Source organism: Lithobates pipiens, unplaced genomic scaffold, assembly GCF_037356315.1.
Source record: "Lithobates pipiens isolate NorthernLeopardFrog02 unplaced genomic scaffold, aLitPip1_a1.2 Scaffold_8, whole genome shotgun sequence".
NCBI classification, from domain to species: Eukaryota; Metazoa; Chordata; class Amphibia; order Anura; family Ranidae; genus Lithobates; species Lithobates pipiens.
Window position 1 is genome coordinate 689,235,491 of NW_027507903.1, and position 23,518 is coordinate 689,259,008.

At 44.6% G+C, this 23,518-nt stretch overlaps 1 protein-coding gene across 4 annotated transcripts in view; it reads right to left on the bottom strand.

Annotated features, from left to right (window-relative positions):
- LOC143963511 (NACHT, LRR and PYD domains-containing protein 3-like) overlaps positions 1 to 23,518 on the bottom strand; it is an 824,666-nt gene that overhangs the window by 708,510 nt on the left and 92,638 nt on the right. For 3 of the 4 annotated variants that reach the window (XM_077473155.1, XM_077473162.1, XM_077473163.1), the window contains exon 2: positions 655 to 722. The exons of the other annotated variant lie outside the window; for it this stretch is intronic. In XM_077473155.1, coding sequence (XP_077329281.1) covers positions 655 to 691 — 37 coding nt within the window. In that variant the 5' untranslated portion in view covers positions 692 to 722. The remainder of the gene's footprint in view (positions 1 to 654; positions 723 to 23,518) is intronic. 4 annotated transcript variants of the gene reach the window in all.

A 23,518-nucleotide genomic window follows, 5' to 3' on the forward strand; every position in this document is an offset into this window, starting at 1 on the left:
GCTGGAGAGCACTGTGGGAGCTGGAGAGCACTGTGGGGGGGGGGGGTGGACAGCACTGTGGGGGTGGACAGCACTCTGGGGGGTGGACAGCACTGTGAGAGGGGCTGGAGAGCACTGTGGGGGGCTGGAGAGTAATGTGGGGGGCTGCAGAGTACTGTGGGGGGGCTGGAGAGCACTGTGGGGGGCTGGAGAGTACTGTGGGGGGTGGACAGCACTGTGAGGGGGCTGGGAGCACTGTGGGGGGCTGAAGAGCACTGTGGGGGGCTGAAGAGCACTGTGGGGGGGGCTGGAGAGTACCTTGGGGGGCTGGAGAGTACTGTGGGGGGGCTGGGGAGCACTGTGGGGGGGGGCTGGAGAGCACTGTGGGGGGGTGGACAGCACTGTGGGGGGGCTAGAGAGCACTGTGGGGGGGTGGACAGCACTGTGGGGGGGCTAGAGAGCACTGTGGGGGGAGGACAGCACTGTGGGGGGGTGGCTGGAGAGTGTGGTGAGGGAGGAGAGCAGGAGCGGGGGGGGGCCTACCGGGAAATCTCCGGTAGGCCAGTCCGGCCCTGGATTATGGAGACATATGACGTCCTATCATCTAATTCCAATCTCTGGAGATGTGAGATGGAGGAAAACATTGGAAAGTATTGTCAGGATCAGCAGTCATACCTTGTGAGGAGAAGAATTTGGAGTATAAGGTCCCCATGACATCAGAAGATGACCCGAGATGACATCACCTGGAAGGAGTACAAACAATAATAAACTTATTTGTAATGCGATGAATGGAACCAATAAGGATTTGTTCCCTTCTGTGGATAACAATTGGCTGATTGGTTGTCCAATTAGAAAGCATTAGAATTGGATGGATTTCTGTCATTTACAACCCATAACTATGAGGATCAATCAGAACCTTCTACCCGGCATTCATCTGATTGGTATCTCGGGGGTCACAAAGGAATATTACCCTGTTTAGGGACACAATTTATACAGACTCTTATTTCTAGGTGTCACCTCCACAAATCTGTTCCATTCATAGCCAAGACTGGTACTAATCAGCACCAAAGTATCAGCCAGTAAGATGTCTACAGAGAGGTCAGGTGATAAAAAGGAGAAGACCCCAAAATGGAAGCCGTGTGGTCAGCAGAGACCTCCATTCACTAATAAGATGCTTCCAAGAGAATTCTTCAGGAAGGTCAGAATTTATTCATCTTAAAAACAGGTTAAAATACATTTTGTGTCTCTTTAGTGGCCACTTTGTCAGGAAAGGTGTACAGGACACTTTAATGGGTGGGATCTGTGTGTGTCCTTCAGACCAGACTGTACTGTACAGTATACGGATATGTCAGGTTTCTCTGATAATAAATGATAAATATTGATATGAATTCTGAAGGAGATATGAAGAATAACCTTCTGATGAATCACAGGCTACAAATGTTATAAAACTAAAAAGATCCTGAGAGTCGGCTGTGAAAGGAAAGTTTGCATACAGAGCAATTTGTTACAAGGACACATTTAATCCAGCAGACAATGAGGTGATTTCTAAGACGAATGCGCTGCACCAGTTCACAGCTTAATTGTGTGTGCCGGAAACGTCATTGATTGAACGTGTGAACCAGCACAGACAATAATAAATATGTAAACTGCAACTATCTCTGGGGTAACTGTGGTTTTCTCATTGATAATAGTGCACACCCCATTCCAATTGGTTAATTTCATCTCATTGAGTGTGTCTTGTTAGGCAATTAGTAGTGTTCTCAGTGAATTAACCCTTTTGATGCTAATCTCATTTATATCATTTCTAATGACCTGTACACACGGCCGGAAATTCCGACGTAAAAGGTCCGATCGGATTATGTTGTCGGAAAATCCAATTGTGTGGGGGCTCTATCAAACTTTTTCTGTCGGAAATTCCAACAGAAAAAAATTTGAGAGTATGATCTAAAATTTTCTGACAACAAAATCTGATCCGACTTTTTCCAATCGTTTGTAGAGAATTTTGACAGACAAAGTGCCGCACATGCTCAGATCAAATGATGAGACTAAAGCTATTGGCTACTGGCCTCTACGTAGTTCCATCATATGCAACAAACGTCAACACGTTCTGAAGGATCGGATTTTCTGACAAGTTTGTCCGACCGTGTGCATGCAACACCAGTTTCGGAAAAAATCAGTCGGAAAAAATTTGATGGATTTTGTTGTCGGAATGTCCAACTGTGTGTACAAGGCAAAATATATTGTAGTGGCGGCTCCTGTAGAGCACCCGCTATGCGTTTTTCAAAGTTAAAGTTATGCCTAAACTGTAGTTTGGTTTGGGTACATTTGTCTAAATTTGGACTTTAGCATCAGTCTGATTGGACTATGAGATGTTCAGCCTGGCCACAGGGGGCACTGTCTTTTCTGGCAGGTATGGAATTATGGTCTGGTTGGGTGCTTAAGTTACTCTCTCTCTCTCTCTCTCTCTCTCTCTGAGCCCGCCCAGTGGGAGTGGCGCTCTTGTTGTGCTTTCTGGGAGAGGGTATTTAAGATGTGGACATCACGTGGTTCGAATGATGTACTGACTTCATGGTCCTGGTCCTCCTGACCAGCCCCCAGGAAGGCTATGGCCTGGGGTGCGGATCCACCCAATCTTGCTGTCTCGGGGCTAGCTAGCCCAAGGCTAGGAAACTAAAGGAGGATTCTGAGGTGGTTGGGTGCCATGTCCGGTTTGGGAGTGACCCAGTGACTTCACGCTATCCAGGGGAGGACTCTTCAGAAGATGGCCACATATGCATTGGTTTCTTAGTAAGAGCCTGGAGGAGCTGGAGTACCCAAGAGAATCTGGTCTCGTGGATATCGCCAAGCTGGCTGAAAGATCCAGATATCCCACAAGTGTTCTTCAAGTTTAGTTTCCCTACGTGTTCTAAAACAACGTCTGTGACAGAGACTTTATCTTGTACGTTCTACAACAACGTCTGTGGCAGAGACTTGTTCCTGAGTAAGCACCTTGTTGGCTGCTAGGCCTTGAGAGAGAGGGACTGGCTAACTTGAATGAACATCCAATTGCAAATGGCTATTCTCTGGATGCAGTCAAAGTATGCAAGTTCTTCAATATATGACTTTGACACTCAGTGGTGGCTGGTGAAGTTTTAGGATGGGGGGCACAAGACCCCGCCCCTTCAGATTTGGCCCCTCCCACTTCTCACAAGCCACACCCCTTATCAAATCAACATCATATACCAGGCTGCACATTATACACAGGGCTCTACTAAAGCAGATGAATCATGCCTATCTTGTGTATAACCACATCAGGCACCTTTTCTGCAACCTGTAAATTGCACATATCTGCATTCTTCAACCTGTAAATCGCACATATTTGCATTCTGCAACCTGTAAATGACACATGTCTGCGTTCTGTAACCTGTAAATGACACATATCTGCATTCTTCAACATGTAAATGACACATATCTGCATTATGTAAATCACACATAACTGCATTCTGCAACCTGTAAATCACACATATCTGCATTCTGTAAATCGCATTCTGTAAATCGCACATATCTGCATTCTGTAAATCGCATTCTGTAAATCACACAACTGCATTCTGTAAATCGCACATATCTGCATTCTGTAAATCGCATTCTGTAAATCACACAACTGCATTCTGTAAATCGCACATATCTGCAACCTGTAAATTGCACATATCTGCATTCTGCAACATGTAAATCGCACATATCTGCATTCTGTAAATCACACATCTGCATTCTGTAAATCGTACATATCTACAACCGGTAAATTGCACATATCTACAACATGCAAATCGCACATATCTACAACCTGTAAATCGCACATATCTACAACATGCAAATCGCACATATCTACAACCTGTAAATTGAACATATCTACAACCAATAAATCGCACATATCTACAACCTGCAAATCGCACATATCTACAACCTGTGAGTAGCACATATCTGCATTCTGTAAATCGCATTCTGTAAATTGCACATATCTACAACATGTAAATCGCACATATCTACAACCTGTAAATAGCACATATCTACAGCATGTAAACCGCACATATCTACAACATGTAAATCGCACATATCTACAACCTGTAAATAGCACATATCTGCATTCTGTAAATCGCATTCTGTAAATCACACATATATACAACCTGTAAATTGCAGATATTTACAACATGCAAATCACACATATCTACAACATGCAAATCGCACATATCTACAACCTGTAAATAGCACATATCTACAACCTGTAAATCGCACTTATCTACAACATGCAAATTGCACATATCTACAACCTGTAAATACCACATATCTACAACATGCAAATCGCACATATCTACAACATGCAAATCACATATATGTAAATCTTGTTTGGGGGGGCAGGGATGGGGGTTAATGCTGCCGACCACCGATAATAATCCTTTTTTTTAATCTTGTTTGGGGGGTTATGCTGCCAAACACCGATAATAAGTTATTATCGGTGGTCGGCAGCATACCCCCCAAACAAGATAAAAAAAAAGGGTTATTATCGGTGGTCGGCAGCATTAACCCCCATACCTGCCCCCCCAAACAAGATTAAAAAAAGGGTTAAAATCAGTGGTCAGCAGCATTAACCCCCGCTAAACAAGATTTTAAAAATAAGGGTTATTATCGGTGGTCGGGAGCATACACCTCCCCTTTTTTTTAAAGCTTCTTGGGGGGGTGTATGCTGCCGGCCACCGATAATAACACTTTTTCTTTAAATCTTGTTTAGCAGGGGGTGGGGTATGCTGCCAAGTGCGACCACCATAGTAACCCTGTCGATGTGGAGGGGGTACCGGCGGCTGGGCTGAATAAATGATTAAGAATTTCTAAGCTGCCATCCGGCAGCCCCTTACCTGATCCTCTCAGGCTGGACAGAACAGAGCAGTGCTGTGCCAACATCACTTCCTTGAGTGACGGCGGAAGCACCGCCCTCCGCTCACTCAAGCGCAAGTCTATGCACTTGCTCGGCCAGTCAATCACGCCGGAAGCTGTGGCGCGATCGGCTGCGCCCCAGAGCGCTCTTTTTTTAGCCAAATGAAGCTCCTCGTCTGCAATCTTGTGATTGCATAGATGTGGTGCTTCTTATATTGCACTGCGCCCGGAAATTAAAAAAAAAAAAAAAAAAATTCTTAAAGGGACATGTTTAAAAAAATATATATTTTTTTACTTTTTTGTATTTTTTTTTACTACATGGGAGGGGGGTGGCGCCCGGGTGCCCCCTATGGACAGGCCTCCATTGTTGACACTAATGCCGCATACACACGATCGAATTGTCCAGCAGACCAAGTCCGCCGGACCACAGTACGCCGGACAATTCGATCATGTGGGGGCTCCAGCGGACTTTTTCATCGTAAAAGTCCAACGGACTTAGAAAATTTGTCCGCCGGCCTTGGCTTTCTAGCGGACAATCGGTTTATCAGTGTGTTAGTCCGGCGGACTAAGAATGACGCATGCTCAGAAGCAAGTACAGGACGGAAGCGCTCGGTCTGGTAAAACTGGCGTTCATATTGAAGCTAGCACATTCCTTACGCTGCTAACTCTGTGATCTTTTAATGCAGCGCATTCTTTTCTTCTTCATAATGCTAGAAGAATGAAGTTGCTTTGCTGCTTATATTCACAAAGCGTTATCCCAAACGTCTTTATTCCTTATTTATCCTCATCTTATGATTAATATTACAATTGGATAGATAGAATTATTTTTAATTATATTATTATTATTATTATTATTATTATATATTTTGGATAATATTATTATTGTTATTATTCGTATTATTATTATTTTTTTATATTATTATTATTGTTTTTTTAAATAATATTATTATTGTTATTATTATATATATTTTTTTTTGGGGGGGGGGGGTTGAACTAGATGGACTTGTGTCTTTTTTTTTCAACCTTACTATGTAACGATAGATAGATAGATAGATAGATAGATAGATAGATAGATAGATAGATAGATAGATAGATTCCCAAAACAGCATTTTAGCTTACACATGATTGGATGGTAAAATCAGCAGAGCTTCCCCTCATTTCAAATGTTACCCTCAGATTTACAGCGACTGCACTTCCAAATGCCCTTGCAGGGCAATTTCAATTGCACTTGTAGTTAGCACTTGTATTGCAAGATGAATGTGCCTTTTGTAAATAACCCCCATAGTCTTTTTGACATACTCACAAACAAACTATGGTTTTGGAATAAAAACACATATTACATTATTTGGGGAAAAATTAAATGTTCATTTATTCTGAGTAAAACAAAATAAAGAGGAAGGCAACACTGGAGACACTTTTGGAGTTTGTGAAGCCTTTTGTCCCCCAGGGCACACATCAAGTCAGTGGCCAACAAAATTGAGATCTTGCGTAGTCAATAAAATAGGGAGCACAACCTGGTCCAGGAATCCCACAGACCAGGAACAGCAGCAGATGTCATCTATGTCCCCAGTCTGTGGTACTACAACAGCCTGTGTCTTCTGTCAGACCAGACTGAAGCCAGGCAGTCACTTCCGACTCTTCCATGCAGCCTTCCCTCCACGCTTCGCTAAAGGCTGTGCCTCTGGTGGTGGACTTGTGGTAGGAGGAGGGGGAGGAGGAGGAGTAGCAGTAGGGTATGCATTATATAGTTGGGTGTTTGGTGTCAGTTCACCCTTCAAGCCCCTCTGAATAGTGTAAAAAACAATTGCCTTGCATAAGTCGCGTTGGCCCTTTTCCATCTCCAGCAACTTGCTGGCTAAATATGTTGCGTAGGCCTCTTCTGCATTGGTGGGTTTGGTGAGGAATTGGCTAGCCTGACGGATTAGCGCCAATGACTCCTCCCCCGTTTGTGTCATCCTCCTGGGCCTTCTGCTGGTTATGTGGAGGGGAGAGACTTGACTTTCAGTCAGGCTCCTGCTGGGCCCAGCCATCTCCTGCGTGCGGCTGGTCCCGGCCTCCTCCTCCATTCCACTGGTCCCGGCCTCCTCCTCCATACCACTGGTCCCGGCCTCCTCCTCCTCCATACCACTGGTCCCGGCCTCCTCCTCCATACCACTGGTCCCGGCCTCCTCCTCCATACCACTTGTCCCGCCCCTCCTCCTCCATACCACTGGTCCCGGCCTCCTCCTCCATACCACTGGTCCCGGCCTCCTCCTCCACACCACTGGTCCCGGCCTCCTCCTCCAAACCACTGGTCCCGGCCTCCTCCTCCATACCACTGGTCCTGGCCTCCTCCCCCATACCAATGGTCCCGGCCTCCTCCTCCATACCACTGGTCCCGGCCTCCTCCTCCATACCACTGGTCCCGGCCTCCTTCTCCATACCACTGGTCCCGGCCTCCTCCACCATACCACTGGTCCCGGCCTCCTTCTCCATACCACTGGTCCCGGCCTCCTCCTCTATACCACTGGTCCCGGCCTCCTCCTGGGTGAGCTCATCCTGTGTAAAAAAACAAAAAAAAAACATTTTATTATTTTTGCTTCACCAATCACAGACAATTTTCCCTTTCTCACTTGCAAATAGATTTTCCAGAAATCAAAAAGGCTATCATTTTGACCCCAGCATTTTTCCAGCTATTCACCAATATTTTATCCATATTTGTGGCCACTACTGTATAGTTATATGTATATGTAATATAATTTTGGATGAAATCATAGATTTGGAAGCTATTCAAAGATTTAACTTTACATCATTAATATTAGGACAATCAATATTTGCTAAAATAAAACATACTAGGCTCCAGCTGGGCGCATCAACTTTATCCAGGATGGAAGGGCCTGGATCTTCCTGGGACGCCTGAGCTGGGGTGGAGGGAAGGGTGGAAAGCGACTGCCTGGCTTCCGCCTGGTCATCCAGAGAACAGAGTTTGTTGAAGTACCACAGCTTAGGTACATAAATCACATCTGCTGCTCCTGATGTGTGGGACATCACGATCTTGTTGTGTTCCCGCCTATACATGTTACGCAGGATCCCAATTTTGGAGTCCACAAACATAATGTCTGCCTGGGGGAGTCGAGTTGTTACAAACTCCAAAAGTGTTCCCAGTGTTGCCTTCCGGGAAGCATGGTTCGAATATAAAGGATGCTTTACCTCCCACAGGTTTCTGTGCGTCTCATAAAGTTCAATTAACTTTGTCAGAAATGCCTCCTCCTTAAAGGGGTTAGGATTATATCTTGCCATATTATTCTGAAAGACAACACACACAACAAAAACACTAATGTCAGTCCAAACACACAGTATTATTTTTCTCATAATATAGGTGAGACACATACTACACACACACACCCAACACACCAACTCAACCCAACCCACACTACACCTACCCACCCACACACACCACACATACTACACACACCCACACACACACTACACCCACACACCAACCCAACCCACACACACACACCACACACACTACACACACCCACACAACCCACACACACACACACCACCCACACTACACACACACGCACACACACCACACCCACACACACACACCACACACACTACACACACCAACCCAACCCACACACACCACACACACCCACACACCAACCAACCCACACACACCCACCCACACACACTACACACCCCCACCCACCAACTCAACCCACACACACACACACACACCACCCACACTCACCCACCAACTTAACCCACACACACACACAGCAGACAAGAATGTAAAACATCTATGGACAATGCAAAGTCTCATCATTTTGTCCTAGTGTAGGCCTAAAACTCAAAACAGTAAAAACCATTGTGATGTAGAATCTTACCGTCGTTCAGACCCCTCGCTACTTCCGTTCGGACACACGTACGGTATCGTAATAGCGTTATATACACTGCGCATGCATCAAGCTCCCCCTTGAGTCGCCCGTGTCGCCTGCCCCTGACGTTCCTTGTGACCAAATTTTCCGGCCCCTTTTCCCTTCGTTTTGCTGTGGGAGAGTAAATAGAGAAAGATGGCGGACGCATTTTCAAGCAGCAGTGTGGAAGAAAGCCCTGAACCACATGCATCTGGATCCAGAAAGAGATTTAAGGTCACAAACATGGCTTTTGAAGAGATGGTGGAGATGGTGGATATATTGAGAAAGGAGGACTATGATGGGAAAAATGGCCCCTATCCCAGACCCAATATTCGGAAGGATAAAATAATGTCTACAGTTGTGAGCACTTTGGAGAAGAAATTTGGTGTCCGAAGAGCCAAAGATCAACTGAGGAAGCGATGGTCCGATATCAAATTGCGGGAGCCAGATCAGTACAGAAGAATTAAAAAGGCGCTCAAAAAAAGTAAGTATTTGTTGTGTGCTTATATGTTAACGTTCGTACATATCGTTCGTATAGGTAAACGTAAGTAAATAGCGTGAATTTTCAGATATTGCATATGGCGGGTTGTATAAAATCGTTTGTTTGTCATGAATACATTCTCTGTATTTAGCTGGTACAAGGTTATATTAGTTATATTATTATTTATTATCTTTTTATTATTGTTCAGGATAAATTGTATTGTCACACTCAGTTTAGGATATCGTTGTGTAGATGTCTTTACAGCTACAAATGTTTTAGAACTTTATTCAGTGTAATGTAAGGAGAGGACACAGCAGTTGGTTCAACATCTGGACTGGGAAGCACTAGTGTAGTGTGGGACATCATAGAACATTTTTTCGGGTAATCACACACAGGGACTCCAGGGGATGATTTGGGTGTCTCCGTCTCTGAAACTTGGCCAAAAGATGTAAAGTATTGCAGTTTGGTTAAAAGGGAATTTAAATTATGTCTTCGACTAGGATCTTGTAACAAACAGCTAATAATTGTACACCACTTCAAACCAATGTTTCATATTCCTATTTCTGGACTCAAATATCACTGTGCTTAAAAGTATACCTTTTGTTTCATTCTCATAGGGGAACAAAGACTCAGACATGAGTCACAACATCCCAGGACACACCTCCCCAGCCTGATTGGGCAGTTAGCCCAAGCGAAGAGGTGGAGGAAGAAGAGGTGGAGGAAGAAGAGGTGGTGGAAGTGGCTGAGCTGTGCACCCCACAAACTTAGTGTCTGACAACCCAGCTTAAGGTGAACAATTAATGGCTGCATATTTTAACACAATTTTTTATCTACACAATTTTTAGGTGATGATCTGGCTGTGGAAGGGCAAGCCACGGAGCCATTTTCGACAGACAGTGCCCAGAGACTTATTGGTCAGATCATGGCCTGGAATGGCCAGATCGATACTATGCGCAACCAGATCCAAACCATGCAGAGTCAGTTGGACACCATGCACCAGGAAATGAAGAACATGATCAATGTTTTGGGGAGAATCTAAGCCCCGTTTCCCTAAAATACAAATTGATCATGTTCTTCATTTCCTTGCAAAAATCAGAACAATATTATAAAAATTTTGGTACGATTTTAGAGGAAAAATTTTGAAGATGCACACGGTGTGTCAACATGTGCTATGTGCCATCAGGGGATCTCAATGTACGTGTTACCGGCCTCAAAATGTGAATTAAGAGAGCCGATGATTGTAGACGCGATGAGATAAGGTGATCAGCTTGGCGTGGACTGCAAAGAATCACACAAACAGCATGAGATATGACCACTGACTTTATGGCTGGAAGTAGTTTAATTTTTACATAACAATACATCTTTTACATTTTTATAGTCACATGTTTATAACCATTAACAATATATATAATACCGATTTTAACTAAAGTATTTTAAAACGTAGTTATAACAATGAACATTACTAAATTTTAATAACATATATATCCCTGTTATTCAGTGTTATAGATAATTATTTTTATCTCTCTGGTACACTTTAAGTGTGCAATAATCATACTGGCAATGCATTGCTTTAATACAAATATTTTCATGGTAGTACTCTTTTTTAACCACTAGATGGTGCACATTGCATGTCTGTATGATGCAATACATAAGCTTTACATACAATAGGTTTTTTTCTATATTAAATAACAGAAAACATGTGCTTCTATAAATCTATGCAATTTTCAATAAATCAGGTTTAAATATACCTATTTAGAAAGGTTTAGTGTTTATCATAGACATTTGTTCTGACTAATGCAGTATTTTCATGTTCTTATGCACTTTTCACTTGTTTCTCATACCTGCTGTTCTAAACTTCTAATTACAGCAAAACTATAGCATAAAATCTGCTGAGACTTTTTCTGCATCTGCTCAAAGTGTTTAGGAATCTTTCTATCACAGGTTAATACAGATTAGGAATGATTTAGAGTACATACCTGCAAAGAATCACACAAACAGCATGAGATATGACCACTGACTTTATGGCTGGAAGTAGTTTAATTTCCAGTCACATGGTGTGTGGCCTTATATAGACTCTGTTTGTGTACCTTCTCTGCCATCTACTGGTTATTAATAGAATAGAAGGGACATGTTTAGAAATATATAAAAAAAAATGAATATGTACTTTGCTTTGGGGTGTCTGTTTTGTGACCATATAAACCCCAGTCCGTCACATACGCATTTTGTGTTTGCAACCCCTTCCTCATTCTAGTAGGTGAGAGGAAGGGATTGCACCCACAAAACATGTCCATTGATCACACATGATGGGAGATAGCACATGTTGACATTACCAATTTTTTGTGTGCATCTTCAAATTTTGGCTTTTACATCAACCTTTGTTTTTTAAAATTGTTGAACTTCTTAAGTTCCAGAGTTGGGTATTTTATATTGTTTTTTGAACACAAACCCGGTTTTAATGAAAAAAAAAAATATATATATATATATTGTTTACCAAAAAAAGGCACATGTTTGAATATGCACTATTAAAAACATTTAACAACAACAATATGTGTGTGTGGCATCTTCTTTCAATACCAGTTTGGGAAGTAATTTTGTGTTTTCAGTGACAAAAGGGGCTTATTTAATAAAGGGAAAACCCCTTTTCACTACAAATGCACTAGGACAGGGATATGCAATTAGTGGACCTCCAGCTGTTGCAGAACTACAATTCCCATGAGCATAGCAAGACTCTCACAGCCACAAGCATGACACCCAGAGGCAGAGGCATGATGGGACTTGTAGTTTTGCAGCTGGAGGTCCGCTAATTGCATATCTCTGCACTAGGTGAACCTAGGAGACAGCCACAAAGAAAAGCAAACAAGAACAAAAACTAAAGATTTTATCAGACAATTTATTTTTGAATAAAAGTAAATATGTATTGTTCAGCTGGCATTGGAAGGCCCCCCTATCATTAAAATAGGTGACCTATTGTTCACGCACCTCATGGGCTGTTTGGAGGGCCAAGCCAGGACGGCCAGGATCCAGGCCTGTGAGTTCTGGTGATTGTCCGGCCTCAGGCCCAATTGTTTGCAGGTAATATGTTCCTGAATGTCTTCGTAAAAAGTTATGGAGAATGCAGCAGTAGTGATGGCCGAACGGTTCGCCCGGCGGTCGTTTCGCGGCGAATTTCGGCCGTTCGCGGTCCGCTCGTTCGCTCGCCTATTGCCGTCGTTCGCCCCGGCGGACTTACGTGTTTAATGTGTAAAAGAACTTTGACCTATGATGACACATCCATCATGGGGTACAGGACAGCCAATTGAGACATTACAGCACATGGACACTTGGACATTCCCCCTAACCTATAAATACACCCGATCCGGTGGCCATTTTACATTCTTTCTTCTGTCACTATAGGGAAAGGTTGCTGTGTGGAGTAGGGAGAGATAAATCGCTAGCTATTTGGTACACAAAAGTTCTTTTCAGGACTGGTATAGGTGTTAGGTGTATATAGGTTTGCTGTGCTACTGATTGTTGCAGCAGCCTGAGTGTCTTTTGTCAGTTTAGAGAAAGGGACAGGACGCTGTGTGCTACAGGGAGAGTCAGTTTAGTCATCATCATCATCATCATCATCATTAGCTGTTACTATCAGGTCCACAAAAGAGCTATTCCAGTAACCACTAATCGTTCCAGTCTCCTCTTTTTTGCCATTTTGTATAGGGACAGGAAGGAAGCAGTGTGTCAGGCAGTGAGGGTCAGTTTAAAGACTTGCTGTTACTATTAGTTCCACAAAGGTTCTTTTCAGGACTGGTATCAGTGGTATGGTAATAGGCTTGTACACGTATAATATTCTTTCTTCCAAATATAGAAAGAATATTATACTTGACTGCTGCCCTTCTGCTGCAGTCTGCTAATCATTCACAACTCACTTGTTCCACAAAGCTCTTTATCAGGACTGGTAACTTGGTCTGTGTAGGGTGCTACAGTACATAGGGTTGAGTGAGGTACAGTCTGCCGTTCTGTAAGGACTGGTATCGGTCCACAATAGATAGGGTTTAGGTGCACCACTGCTGACCGCTGCCCTATACTGCAGCAGTCCTTCATTGGTATAGGGACTGACGTACAGTCTGCTAATCACTAACACACAACCTGCTTGGTCCACAAAAGTTCTTATAAGGACTGGTAACTTGGTCTAGGGTGCTACAGTACATAGGGTTGAGTGCGGTACAGTCTGCTGTTCTGTAAGGACCGTTATCGGTCCACAATAGATAGGGTTGAGGTGCACCACTGCTGACCGCTGCCCTATACTGCAGCAGTCCTTCATTGGTATAGGGACTGAAGTACAGTCTGCTAATCACTAACACACAACCTGCTTGGTCCACAAAAGTTCCTATAAGGACTGGTAACTTGGTCTAGGGTGCTACAGTACATAGGGTTGAGTGCGGTACAGTCTGCTGTTCTGTAAGGACCGCTATCGGTCCACAATAGATAGGGTTGAGGTGCACCACTGCTGACCGCTGCCCTATACTGCAGCAGTCCTTCATTGGTATAGGGACTGACGTACAGTCTGCTAATCACTAACACACAACCTGCTTGGTCCACAAAAGTTCTTATAAGGACTGGTAACTTGGTCTGTGTAGGGTGCTACAGTACATAGGGTTGAGTGCGGTACAGTCTGCTGTTCTGTAAGGACTGCTATCGGTCCACAATAGATAGGGTTTAGGTGCACCACTGCTGACCGCTGCCCTATACTGCAGCAGTCCTTCATCGGTATAGGGACTGACGTACAGTCTGCTAATCACTAACACACAACCTGCTTGGTCCACAAAAGTTCTTATAAGGACTGGTAACTTGGTCTAGGGTGCTACAGTACATAGGGTTGAATGAGGTACAGTCTGCTGTTCTGTAAGGACTGCTATCGGTCCACAATAGATAGGGTTTAGGTGCACCACTGCTGACCGCTGCCCTATACTGCAGCAGTCCTTCATCGGTATAGGGACTGACGTACAGTCTGCTAATCACTAACACACAACCTGCTTGGTCCACAAAAGTTCTTATAAGGACTGGTAACTTGGTCTAGGGTGCTACAGTACATAGGGTTGAGTGCGGTACAGTCTGCTGTTCTAACTAACTACCTCACATTTCTAAAAATGAATGAGGCATGGATCTCGGAGGAATTCAACACATGTGACCAGTAGACCATGTATATGTCTATAAACTATTTTTTTAATCAAGCACACAGACCTTCTTTCTTCATTTGGCTCACTTCCTTGTCCCAAAAAAGCACACCGTACTATATGCCCCTACCCTCCTCTTTGAAGAGGTTGAGCGGTGTCATATTTCTACTGGGGCTGCTTATGATATCCCTGTGCTGTGCTGACTTCCTCCTGGGGGTTCTTATTATGAGGGGATCACATCATCCCTGTGCTGTGCTGACTTCCTCCTGGGGGTTCTTATTATGAGGGTATCACACCATCCCTGTGCTGTGCTGAGTTTCTCCTGGGCCTGCTTACTATGAGGGGATCACACCATCCCTGTGCTGTGCTGACTTCCTCCTGGGGGTTCTTATTATGAGGGGATCACACCATCCCTGTGCTGTGCTGAGTTTCTCCTGGGCCTGCTTATTATGAGGGGACCACACCATCCCTGTGCTGTGCTGACTTCCTCCTGGGGGTTCTTATTAGGAGGGGATCACACCATCCCTGTGCTGTGCTGTGCTGACTTCCTCCTGGGGGTTCTTATTATGAGGGGATCACACCATCCCTGTGCTGTGCTGGCTTCCTCCTGGGGGTTCTTATTATGAGGGGATCACACCATCCCTGTGCTGTGCTGACTTACTCCTGGGGCTGCTTACGGTGCTGCTGTCAGTGCTGTATATCACGGTGCTGATGTGAGTGCTTAATGTCACAGTGCTGCTGTCAGTGCTGTATATCACGGTGCTGATGTCAGTGCTTAATGTCACGCTTCTGATGTCAGTACTCTCTATCACGGTGCTGCTGTCAGTGCTGTATATCACTGTGCTGATGTCAGTGCTGTATGTCACGCTTCTGATGTCAGTGCTCTCGATCATGGTGCTGCTGTCAGTGCTGTATATCACGGTGCTGATGTCAGTGCTGTATGTCACACTGCTGATGTCAGTGCTCTCTATCACGGTGCTGCTGTCAGTGCTGTATATCATGGTGCTGATGTCAGTGCTGTATGTCACGCTGCTGATGTCAGTGCTCTCTATCACGGTGCTGCTGTCAGTGCTGTATATCACGGTGCTGATGTCAGTGCTGTATGTCACGCTTCTGATGTCAGTGCTGTATGTCACGGTGCTGCTGTCAGTGCTGTATATCACGGTGCTGATGTCAGTGCTTAATGTCACGCTTCTGATGTCAATACTCTCTATCACGGTGCTGCTGTCAGTGCTGTATATCACGGTGCTGATGTCAGTGCTTTATGTCACAGTGCTGGTGTTAGTGCTCTCTATCACGGTGCTGTTGTCAGATGCCTCTATCACGGTGCATGTGTCATTGCTGTATGTCACGCTGCTGGTGATCATCTCCTGCACCCTCTTCTTTGCCTACCCTGGTCCCTGACCTTCCCTCTCCTCCATTGCCTTCATGCGCTCCACAGTCCTGAATTGTCAGAACAATTTCCCATATAAAAAAAGAATGCTTGTAGTTATCGATCCCAAATTCACCTCATACATGTGTTATGTCATTGGCCATGTGGTGGGACTATGTTTGCCCAGCTAATAATTATGTTGTGGCTGCAAATTTGACCTAAAGGTTGGCGAAGTTTGCCTCCCATTGAAGTCAATGGGGCCCGCGGCGAACGTTCGGTTTCGCGAACTATCGGCCGCGTTTGCGGTCCGCATTCGCGAAATGTCCCGTTGGAAGTTCGTCCATCACTATACAGTAGCAGAGAATGACATGGTTCAGTTTGTACTCTGCCAGGATTATTACTTTATTACTCAGTTTGCACTCTGCCAGGTCAAAAAGAGATGGAACCGGCTGGCCATAATCCCGAAGGCATTCTTCACAACCCTTCTTGCTCTGGCCAGACAGTAATTAAAAACCCTCCTCTGCGAGGTGAGGGTCCTTTGTGAGAATGGCCTCATCAGATGGTCAATCACACTGAACACTTCATCGGCGATGAAAACAAAAGGGAGTCCCTCCACATTATCAGCATCTGGTGGCAATCCCAGGCCACCGGTCAGGAGACGGTGGCAGAACTCTGTCTGGTTAAACACTCCTCCGTCTGACATCCGGCCATTCTTCCCCACATCCACGTGTATAGAGTCGTATTGTGCCGACACCACCGCCATTAACACCACACTATGGAACCCCTTGTAATTCCAGTAGTAAGACCCCGAATGGGGTGGTGGCACAATCCACACATGTTTCCCCATCAATTGACCCTCCACAGTTGGGAAAGTCCCAACGTGCAGCGAATTGCGAAGCCACAGTCTGACATTCCTGTGGTGTGGAAGTAAGCTGTGGAGTCAAACACAGAGAAAAAAGATAATTATTACTTAAATAAAAAAAATTGATAACAAATTAAACCATAACATTTTGGAACAGCAGTAAAACATTTTTTATAAGTTGTCTTTCAAAAAATCTAAGATAAGGCCCAATTCTCAGATTCCTCATCCCTCTGATGGCCCATGGAACATAATTTATGCGGGTGAGTGGGGGGGTGTTCTAATTAATTAGAAGATCACACATTACACCTAAAGACATTTAAAAGAGAGTGGGGGGTTCTAATTAATTAGACGATCACACATTACACCTGAAGACATTTAAAAAAGAGTGGAGGTGGTAAAACAGTACAATGGAGCTGGCAATATGAATTGTTAAAAAGGGGCTAGACTATGGGTGTATATGGGCCCAGGATTGCATGCTGGGGACGTTAGTGAAGGCAAATATGCATGTAGGACACAAAAGGAGAAATTAAAAATAAACAAATTTTAAAAATGCATGTATGGATATAAAGGGGACATTCACAGCATATTCCTGTCATGGATATTAAGTAATGATGAAATTAATACAAACATACAATACATATAATGCAATGTTAAAGGATAAAACTTACCCTCATATATTCCTTCTGCAGGACCTGAATAATGGCAGAACAGGTCTCTGGAATAATGATCCCCAGAGCCTGGGGGGAGATGCCTGTCATGAAATTGAGGTCCTGCAAGCTTCTCCCTGTCGCCAAGTACCGCAAAGTGGCGATGAGCCTCTGCTCCGGCGTGATGGCTTGCCGCATGCAGGTATCCTGCCTGCTGATATAAGGGGTCAGCAAAGCCAGCAGACAGTGAAAAACTGGGTCCGTCATCCTGAGATAATTCCTGAAATCCTCAGGATTATTCTCACGGATCTCACGAAACAAAGGCATATGTGAGAATCGGTCACACTGGCGCAGCCAATTCTTCGTCCATGAACTCCTCCTTGCCCTGTTCATGGACTGGGCTCGGGTCAAAGTATTAACCCCAACACCAAGCCCCCATACAGCACGAACTCGAGAATGAGTACGTCCATGCACCATGGCTTCAAAACGGTCGGCTGGTGAAACAAACTTAACCAAACACACTGAAGAACAGAAAGACCTATGAAGAATGACCTGAAAAACAGGAACGAGCGGACCAGAAGTGCCTGAGAACAGGTACGAACTGATCCACACGCACTAAAAAGCAGATACAAACCTCACAGGCACAGACTGAACCGCAGAAAACAAACAAATTAGGCTGAAGTCTGAAAAGCACGAATCGTCTCTAACCAAACTTCTACTAACACGAGATACACACGAGATTAGCAGAAGGAGCCCAAAGGGTGCCGTACTGGGTCTGGGTACTGGCATTTCGATCATGTGTACACGGCATAAGAGTACCTGAACGTCCTTTTCCAACCCTCTGATCCCAAGTTGAAAGACTATTCAATTGACTGAGTTTTACAAATAAAATCCATTCAAGTGGATCTGTTGTCAGTCTTAAGTTACTGGGCCATCTACCACGGGACATCCCCTAGACCAGTGTTTCTCAACTCCAGTCCTCAAGGCACCCCAACAGGTCATGTTTTTAGACTTTCCATTATTTTGCACAGGTGATTTGATCAGTTTCACTGCCTTAGTATTTACCACAGCCGTTCCATCTGAGGGAAATCCTGAAAACATGACCTGTTGGGGCGCCTTGAGGACTGGAGTTGAGAAACACTGCCCTAGACGTGCAACAAGGAGAAACAAAGGTAACAGTAAGCGCAAATCTAACCAGCAGCTCCTTCAGGAGTTAGTGCTACACGAGTATGCTGCAATATATCTCACAATGTTAAAAAAAAATAGGTGAAATTCACAAAGAAACTCTCGTTATAAACTTGCATGCATTATATATTCGAAAATAATGCATGACATTGTGTGGTAAGTTATCGCAAGCATCTCGCAAGTGTTGGGGTGAATGGTTTGCTGAACACCCAAATTTGCAGGGTTTTTACTGGGTGTTATCCCTGCCAAACACCCTTCAATGCACTGAGCGCTGCACAATGCATTCTGTGGGCAAACTTTTGCTCAATCAGGGCGCAATGTAAGCTGGTTCTTAAGGAGAGGGGTCGGGAAGCCGGCCGCGTTGTCCTTAACAACCAATGAGTCAGCTCTCTATGGGTTTCCCCACTGACAGCTGAAAAAAAAAGCCCATCAATAGAAAAAAGTGAAAAAAATTGCGTGGGAGTCTCCCAATCCATACCAGGCCCTTATCCAGGTATGCAGCCTGGCAGGTCAGGAAAGGGTGATGAGCAAGCAGCCCCCCCTGAACCATACCAGGCCTCAACATGGGGGGTGGGTGATTTTGGGCAGAGGGACCTCTTCCCCCCACCCCATAGCTCCTTTTCCCCATGTTGATGGGGGCATGGTCTCTTTCCCACAACCATGGGCTGTGGTTGTGGGGGTCTGCAGGTTGTGGCAGTCCCTCTATGTAAATCCATCGTCCATCATGCCATCCGCTGGACCTGAAAGATTTTTTTTTTAAAAAGCTCCACCTTTTGGGATGGTCGCCCGCTGAATGCCTCCTTTGCACTTTGACAGTTCATATATAGGTAAGGGCAGGGGCCACCTGGAAACATTACCTGGTGGCCCCACCCCCTTGTGACATCACTGGCCCAGCATGTACCAGTCCATGATGTCAGAAGGGGTGATGCCACTGGGTGATGTAGCCAGGTGACCCCACCCCTTCCTATATAAGAAATGTCAAAGTGCAGAGCAGGCATGTGGCAGGAGGCCATCCTAGAAGGTGGAGCATTTTACATTTTTGGGTCGACAGGCAGCGTGATTGACAATGGATTTACATTGAGGGATACTTTTTTACCTTTTATTTTTTAATAAAAGAATTGTCAAACACTTGTCTCTTGTGTTTATTAGTTTTTGACCCTTTTTTATTGAATGGGTAGGGGTACGATATGGGGGTCCTTGCTGAAGGGGGCTTCCAGATTCCATTAAGCCCTCATCCACAGACTCCCACCGTTGTTGGGAAGAGACCCTTGTCCCCATCAGGGATGCTGGGTTTGGGGTGTCTAAGGAAGCCATGTGGGTTTTGGGGGTATCTGGGGAACCCATGTGGGTTGTGGGGGTATCTAGGTAACCCGCCTGGGTTGTGGGGGTATCTAGGGAACCCATCTGGGTTGTGGGGTATTTAGGGAACCCATGTGGGGGTATCTAGGTAACCCATGTGGGTTGTGGGGGTATCTAGGGAACCCATATGGGTGGTGGGGTAACTAAGGAAACCATGTGGGTTGTGGGGTATCTAGGGAACCCATGTGGGTTGTGGGGTGTCTAGGGAAGCCAAGTGGTTTGTGTGGTGTCTAGGGAAGCCATGTGGGTTGTGGGGTGTCTCGGGAAGCCATGTGGGTTGTGGGGTGTCTCGGGAAGCCATGTAGGTTGTTTGGTGTCTAGGGAAGCCATGTGGGTTGTGGGGTGTCTAGGGAAGCCATGTGGGTTGTTTGGTGACTAGGGAAGCCATGTGGGTTGTGGGGTATCTAGGGAAGTAGGGTAAGGGCAGTGAAGCTCAGCTACTACACTTTCTCAGCAAGTTAAAGTCAGAGTTCTCCTTTGCATAATAAATAGAAGTCTCTTTTGATGTATTTTATGCCCCGCTCATCCCAATTTTCCCATCTCTCTCTTACCTTGTCTATGGAAATGTTCCAGTCTCTCACTTACCTTCTCTATGGAAATGTTCCCGTCTCTCGCTTACCTTCTCTATGGAAATATTCCTGTCTCTCACTTACCTTCTCTATGGAAATGTTGGAGTCTGTAGATCTCTTCTTCACACCTCAGGAAATGTCTCTAAGACCCGACTTCCTGGAACATTGTATTTTATCTTCCACCATTACAGAACTTATCATTTGTATATCACTTCTCTTTATTTCCACCCACTTTCCTATGTCCTTATTTATGAGAGGGGCATGGCTGCAGAATGAAACTCCACCGATGACGGGAAGCATGTGACCTCCACTCCACCTTTTTTTTCTCTCTTTCACAGATCTTTATTGGGAATCTTTGCAGCTGGAGCTCCACTTTAACTTTAACCACTTTAGCCCCGGACCAATTTTCAGCCTAAGGACCAGAGGTATTTTTACAATTTCGCACTGCACTGCTTTAACTGGTAATTGCGCGGTCATGCAATGTTGTACCCAAACTAAATTTGTGTCCTTTTCTTCCCACAAATAGAGCTTTCTTTTGATGGTATTTGATTGCCTCTGCGATTTTTATTTTTTGTGATATAAATGGAAAAAGACCGAAAATTTTGAGAAAAAAAAGATATTTTCTACTTTTTGTTATAAGAAAAATCTAATAAACTCAATTTTAGTCATACATTTAGGGAAAAATTTATTCAGCCACATATCTTTAGTAAAAAAAAATGTCAATAAGCGTATATTTATTGGTTTGCACAAAAGTTATAGCGTCTACAAACTAGAGTACATTTTCTGGAATTTACACAGCTTTTAATTTATGACGGCCTATCTCACTTCTTGAGGTGCTAAAATGGCAGGGCAGTACAAACCCCCCCCAAATGACCCCATTTTGGAAAGTAGACACCCCAAGGAAATTGCTGAGGGGCATGTTGAGCCCATTGAATATTTTTTTTTTTGTCCCAAGTGATTGAATAATGACACAAAAAAAAGAAAAAAAAAAGTTTACAAAAAGTTGTCACTAAATGATATATTGCTCACACATGCCATAGTTATATGTGGAATTGCACCCCAAAATATATTCTGCTGCTCCTCCTGAGTATGGGGATACCACATATGTTGGACTTTTTGGGAGTCTAGCCACGTACGGCACCCCGAAATCCAATCACTGCCTTCAGGATTTCTAAGGGTGCAAATTTTTGATTTCACTCCTCACTACCTATCACAGTTTCGAAGGCCATAAAATGCCAAAATAGCACAAACCCCCCCCAAATGACCCCATTTTGGAAAGTAGACACCCCAAGGAAATTGCTGAAGGGCATGTTGAGCCCATTGAATATTTTTTTTTGTCCCAAGTGATTGAATAATGACACAAAAAAAAGAAAAAAAAATGACCCCATTTTGGAAAGTAGACACCCCAAGCTATTTACTGAGAGGCATGTTGAGTCCATGAAATATTTTATATTTTGCCACAAGTTGCAGGAATATTACAATTTTTTTTTTTTTTTTTTTTTTGCACAAAGTTGTCACTAAATGATATATTGCTCACACATGCTATGGGCATAAGTCAAATTACACCCCAAAATAAATTCTGCTGCTTCTCCCGAGTACGGGGATACCACATGTGGGGGGCTTTTTGGGAGCCTAGCCGCGTACGGGACCCCAAAAACCAAGCACTGCCTTCCGGATTTAAATATAAAATGCTACCAAAAAAAGCTGTTAGCGATCGCAGGGATCAGGCCTGACTCTGTGAACGCTGCAGTTATGTGTTTAGTGTTTTGTAAGTAACAGCGATCGATCGATACTGCACTTGGGTGGGCTGGGCAGAGGGGCAAAACACAGGTGCTAGCAGGTATCTGGGCTGATCCCGCTAACAATGCGTTTTTTTGGAACCCTAAACTGCTGGGGACGCTAGTATAGATCTGATCAGATCAGATATTGATCTGTTCAGATTCTATACCACTACGGGAGGTTTATGCTTTGCGCGTGGTTGTTAGCGGTACTGGCACTAGCCTAGCGCTGCCTGGGGCGACTGAGACACTGACCCTAAAACCTAATTGATATCACCCGCCGGGTGATCAGGGGGTTAAGCCTTTATTGGGTAATAAATGGTGGGTGCCCTGATGCTATAAAAAGCAAACTAACTAACCAGAGTCACCCATAACACTTATACAGTGATCACTGGTGAAAGGGTTAACTAGGGGCAATCAGGGGGTTCAAATTTTTATTAGATAGTATATGGGGGTCCCTGGCGCTATATAAAAACCTGACGGGGAACCTAAATAACTAACTGGCTAACCAGCGTCACCAGTGACACTTATACGGTGATCGCTGGTGAAAGGGTTAACTAGGGGCAATCAGGGGGTTAAAACCATTATTGGGTAGTATATGTGGGTACCTAGCGCTATAAAAACCTGGCGGTGAACCTAAAAAAATAACTAGCTACCTAGCGACACTAATGCAGCGATCAGAAAAATGATCGCTTAGTGACACTGGCAAAAGGGGGTGAAAGGGTTAATTAGGGGCAAGCAGGGGGTTAAAACCATTATTGGGTAGTATATCGGGGTACCTAGCACTATAAAAACCTGGCGGTGAACCTAAAAAAATAACTAGCTACCTAGCGACACTAGCAACACTAATGCAGCGATCAGAAAAATGATCGCTTAGTGACACTGGCAAAAGGGGGTGAAAGGGTTATCTCTAAGGGCAATCGGGGGTTAAATCTTTATTGAGGGGTGGTAGGGGGCTACCCTGGACCTAACACTAACTGCCCTGACACTTTTTACTGTTACAACTGACATTGAATGCAGTGATCAGTAAATAAATGATCACTGCAATCAGTGACACTGTGACGGGGGGGGGGATCGGGGGCGATCGGGGGTGGGGGGTTTGTGTGCCTGTGTGTTAGTTAGTGTCAGTGTAGTGTTTGGTGCAGACTTACTGTGTCCTCTCTTCGTAGTCCGGTCAATAAGACCGCCCCGAGGAGAATGACATCACTTCCTCCCTGCCTGTGTATACAATACACAGTGGGAGGAAGCTTCTCATTCGCCAGGAGTGATCGAGAGGGGATGGCCAGAAACCAACGGCCGTCCCCTCACCCCGGATCGCTCCTG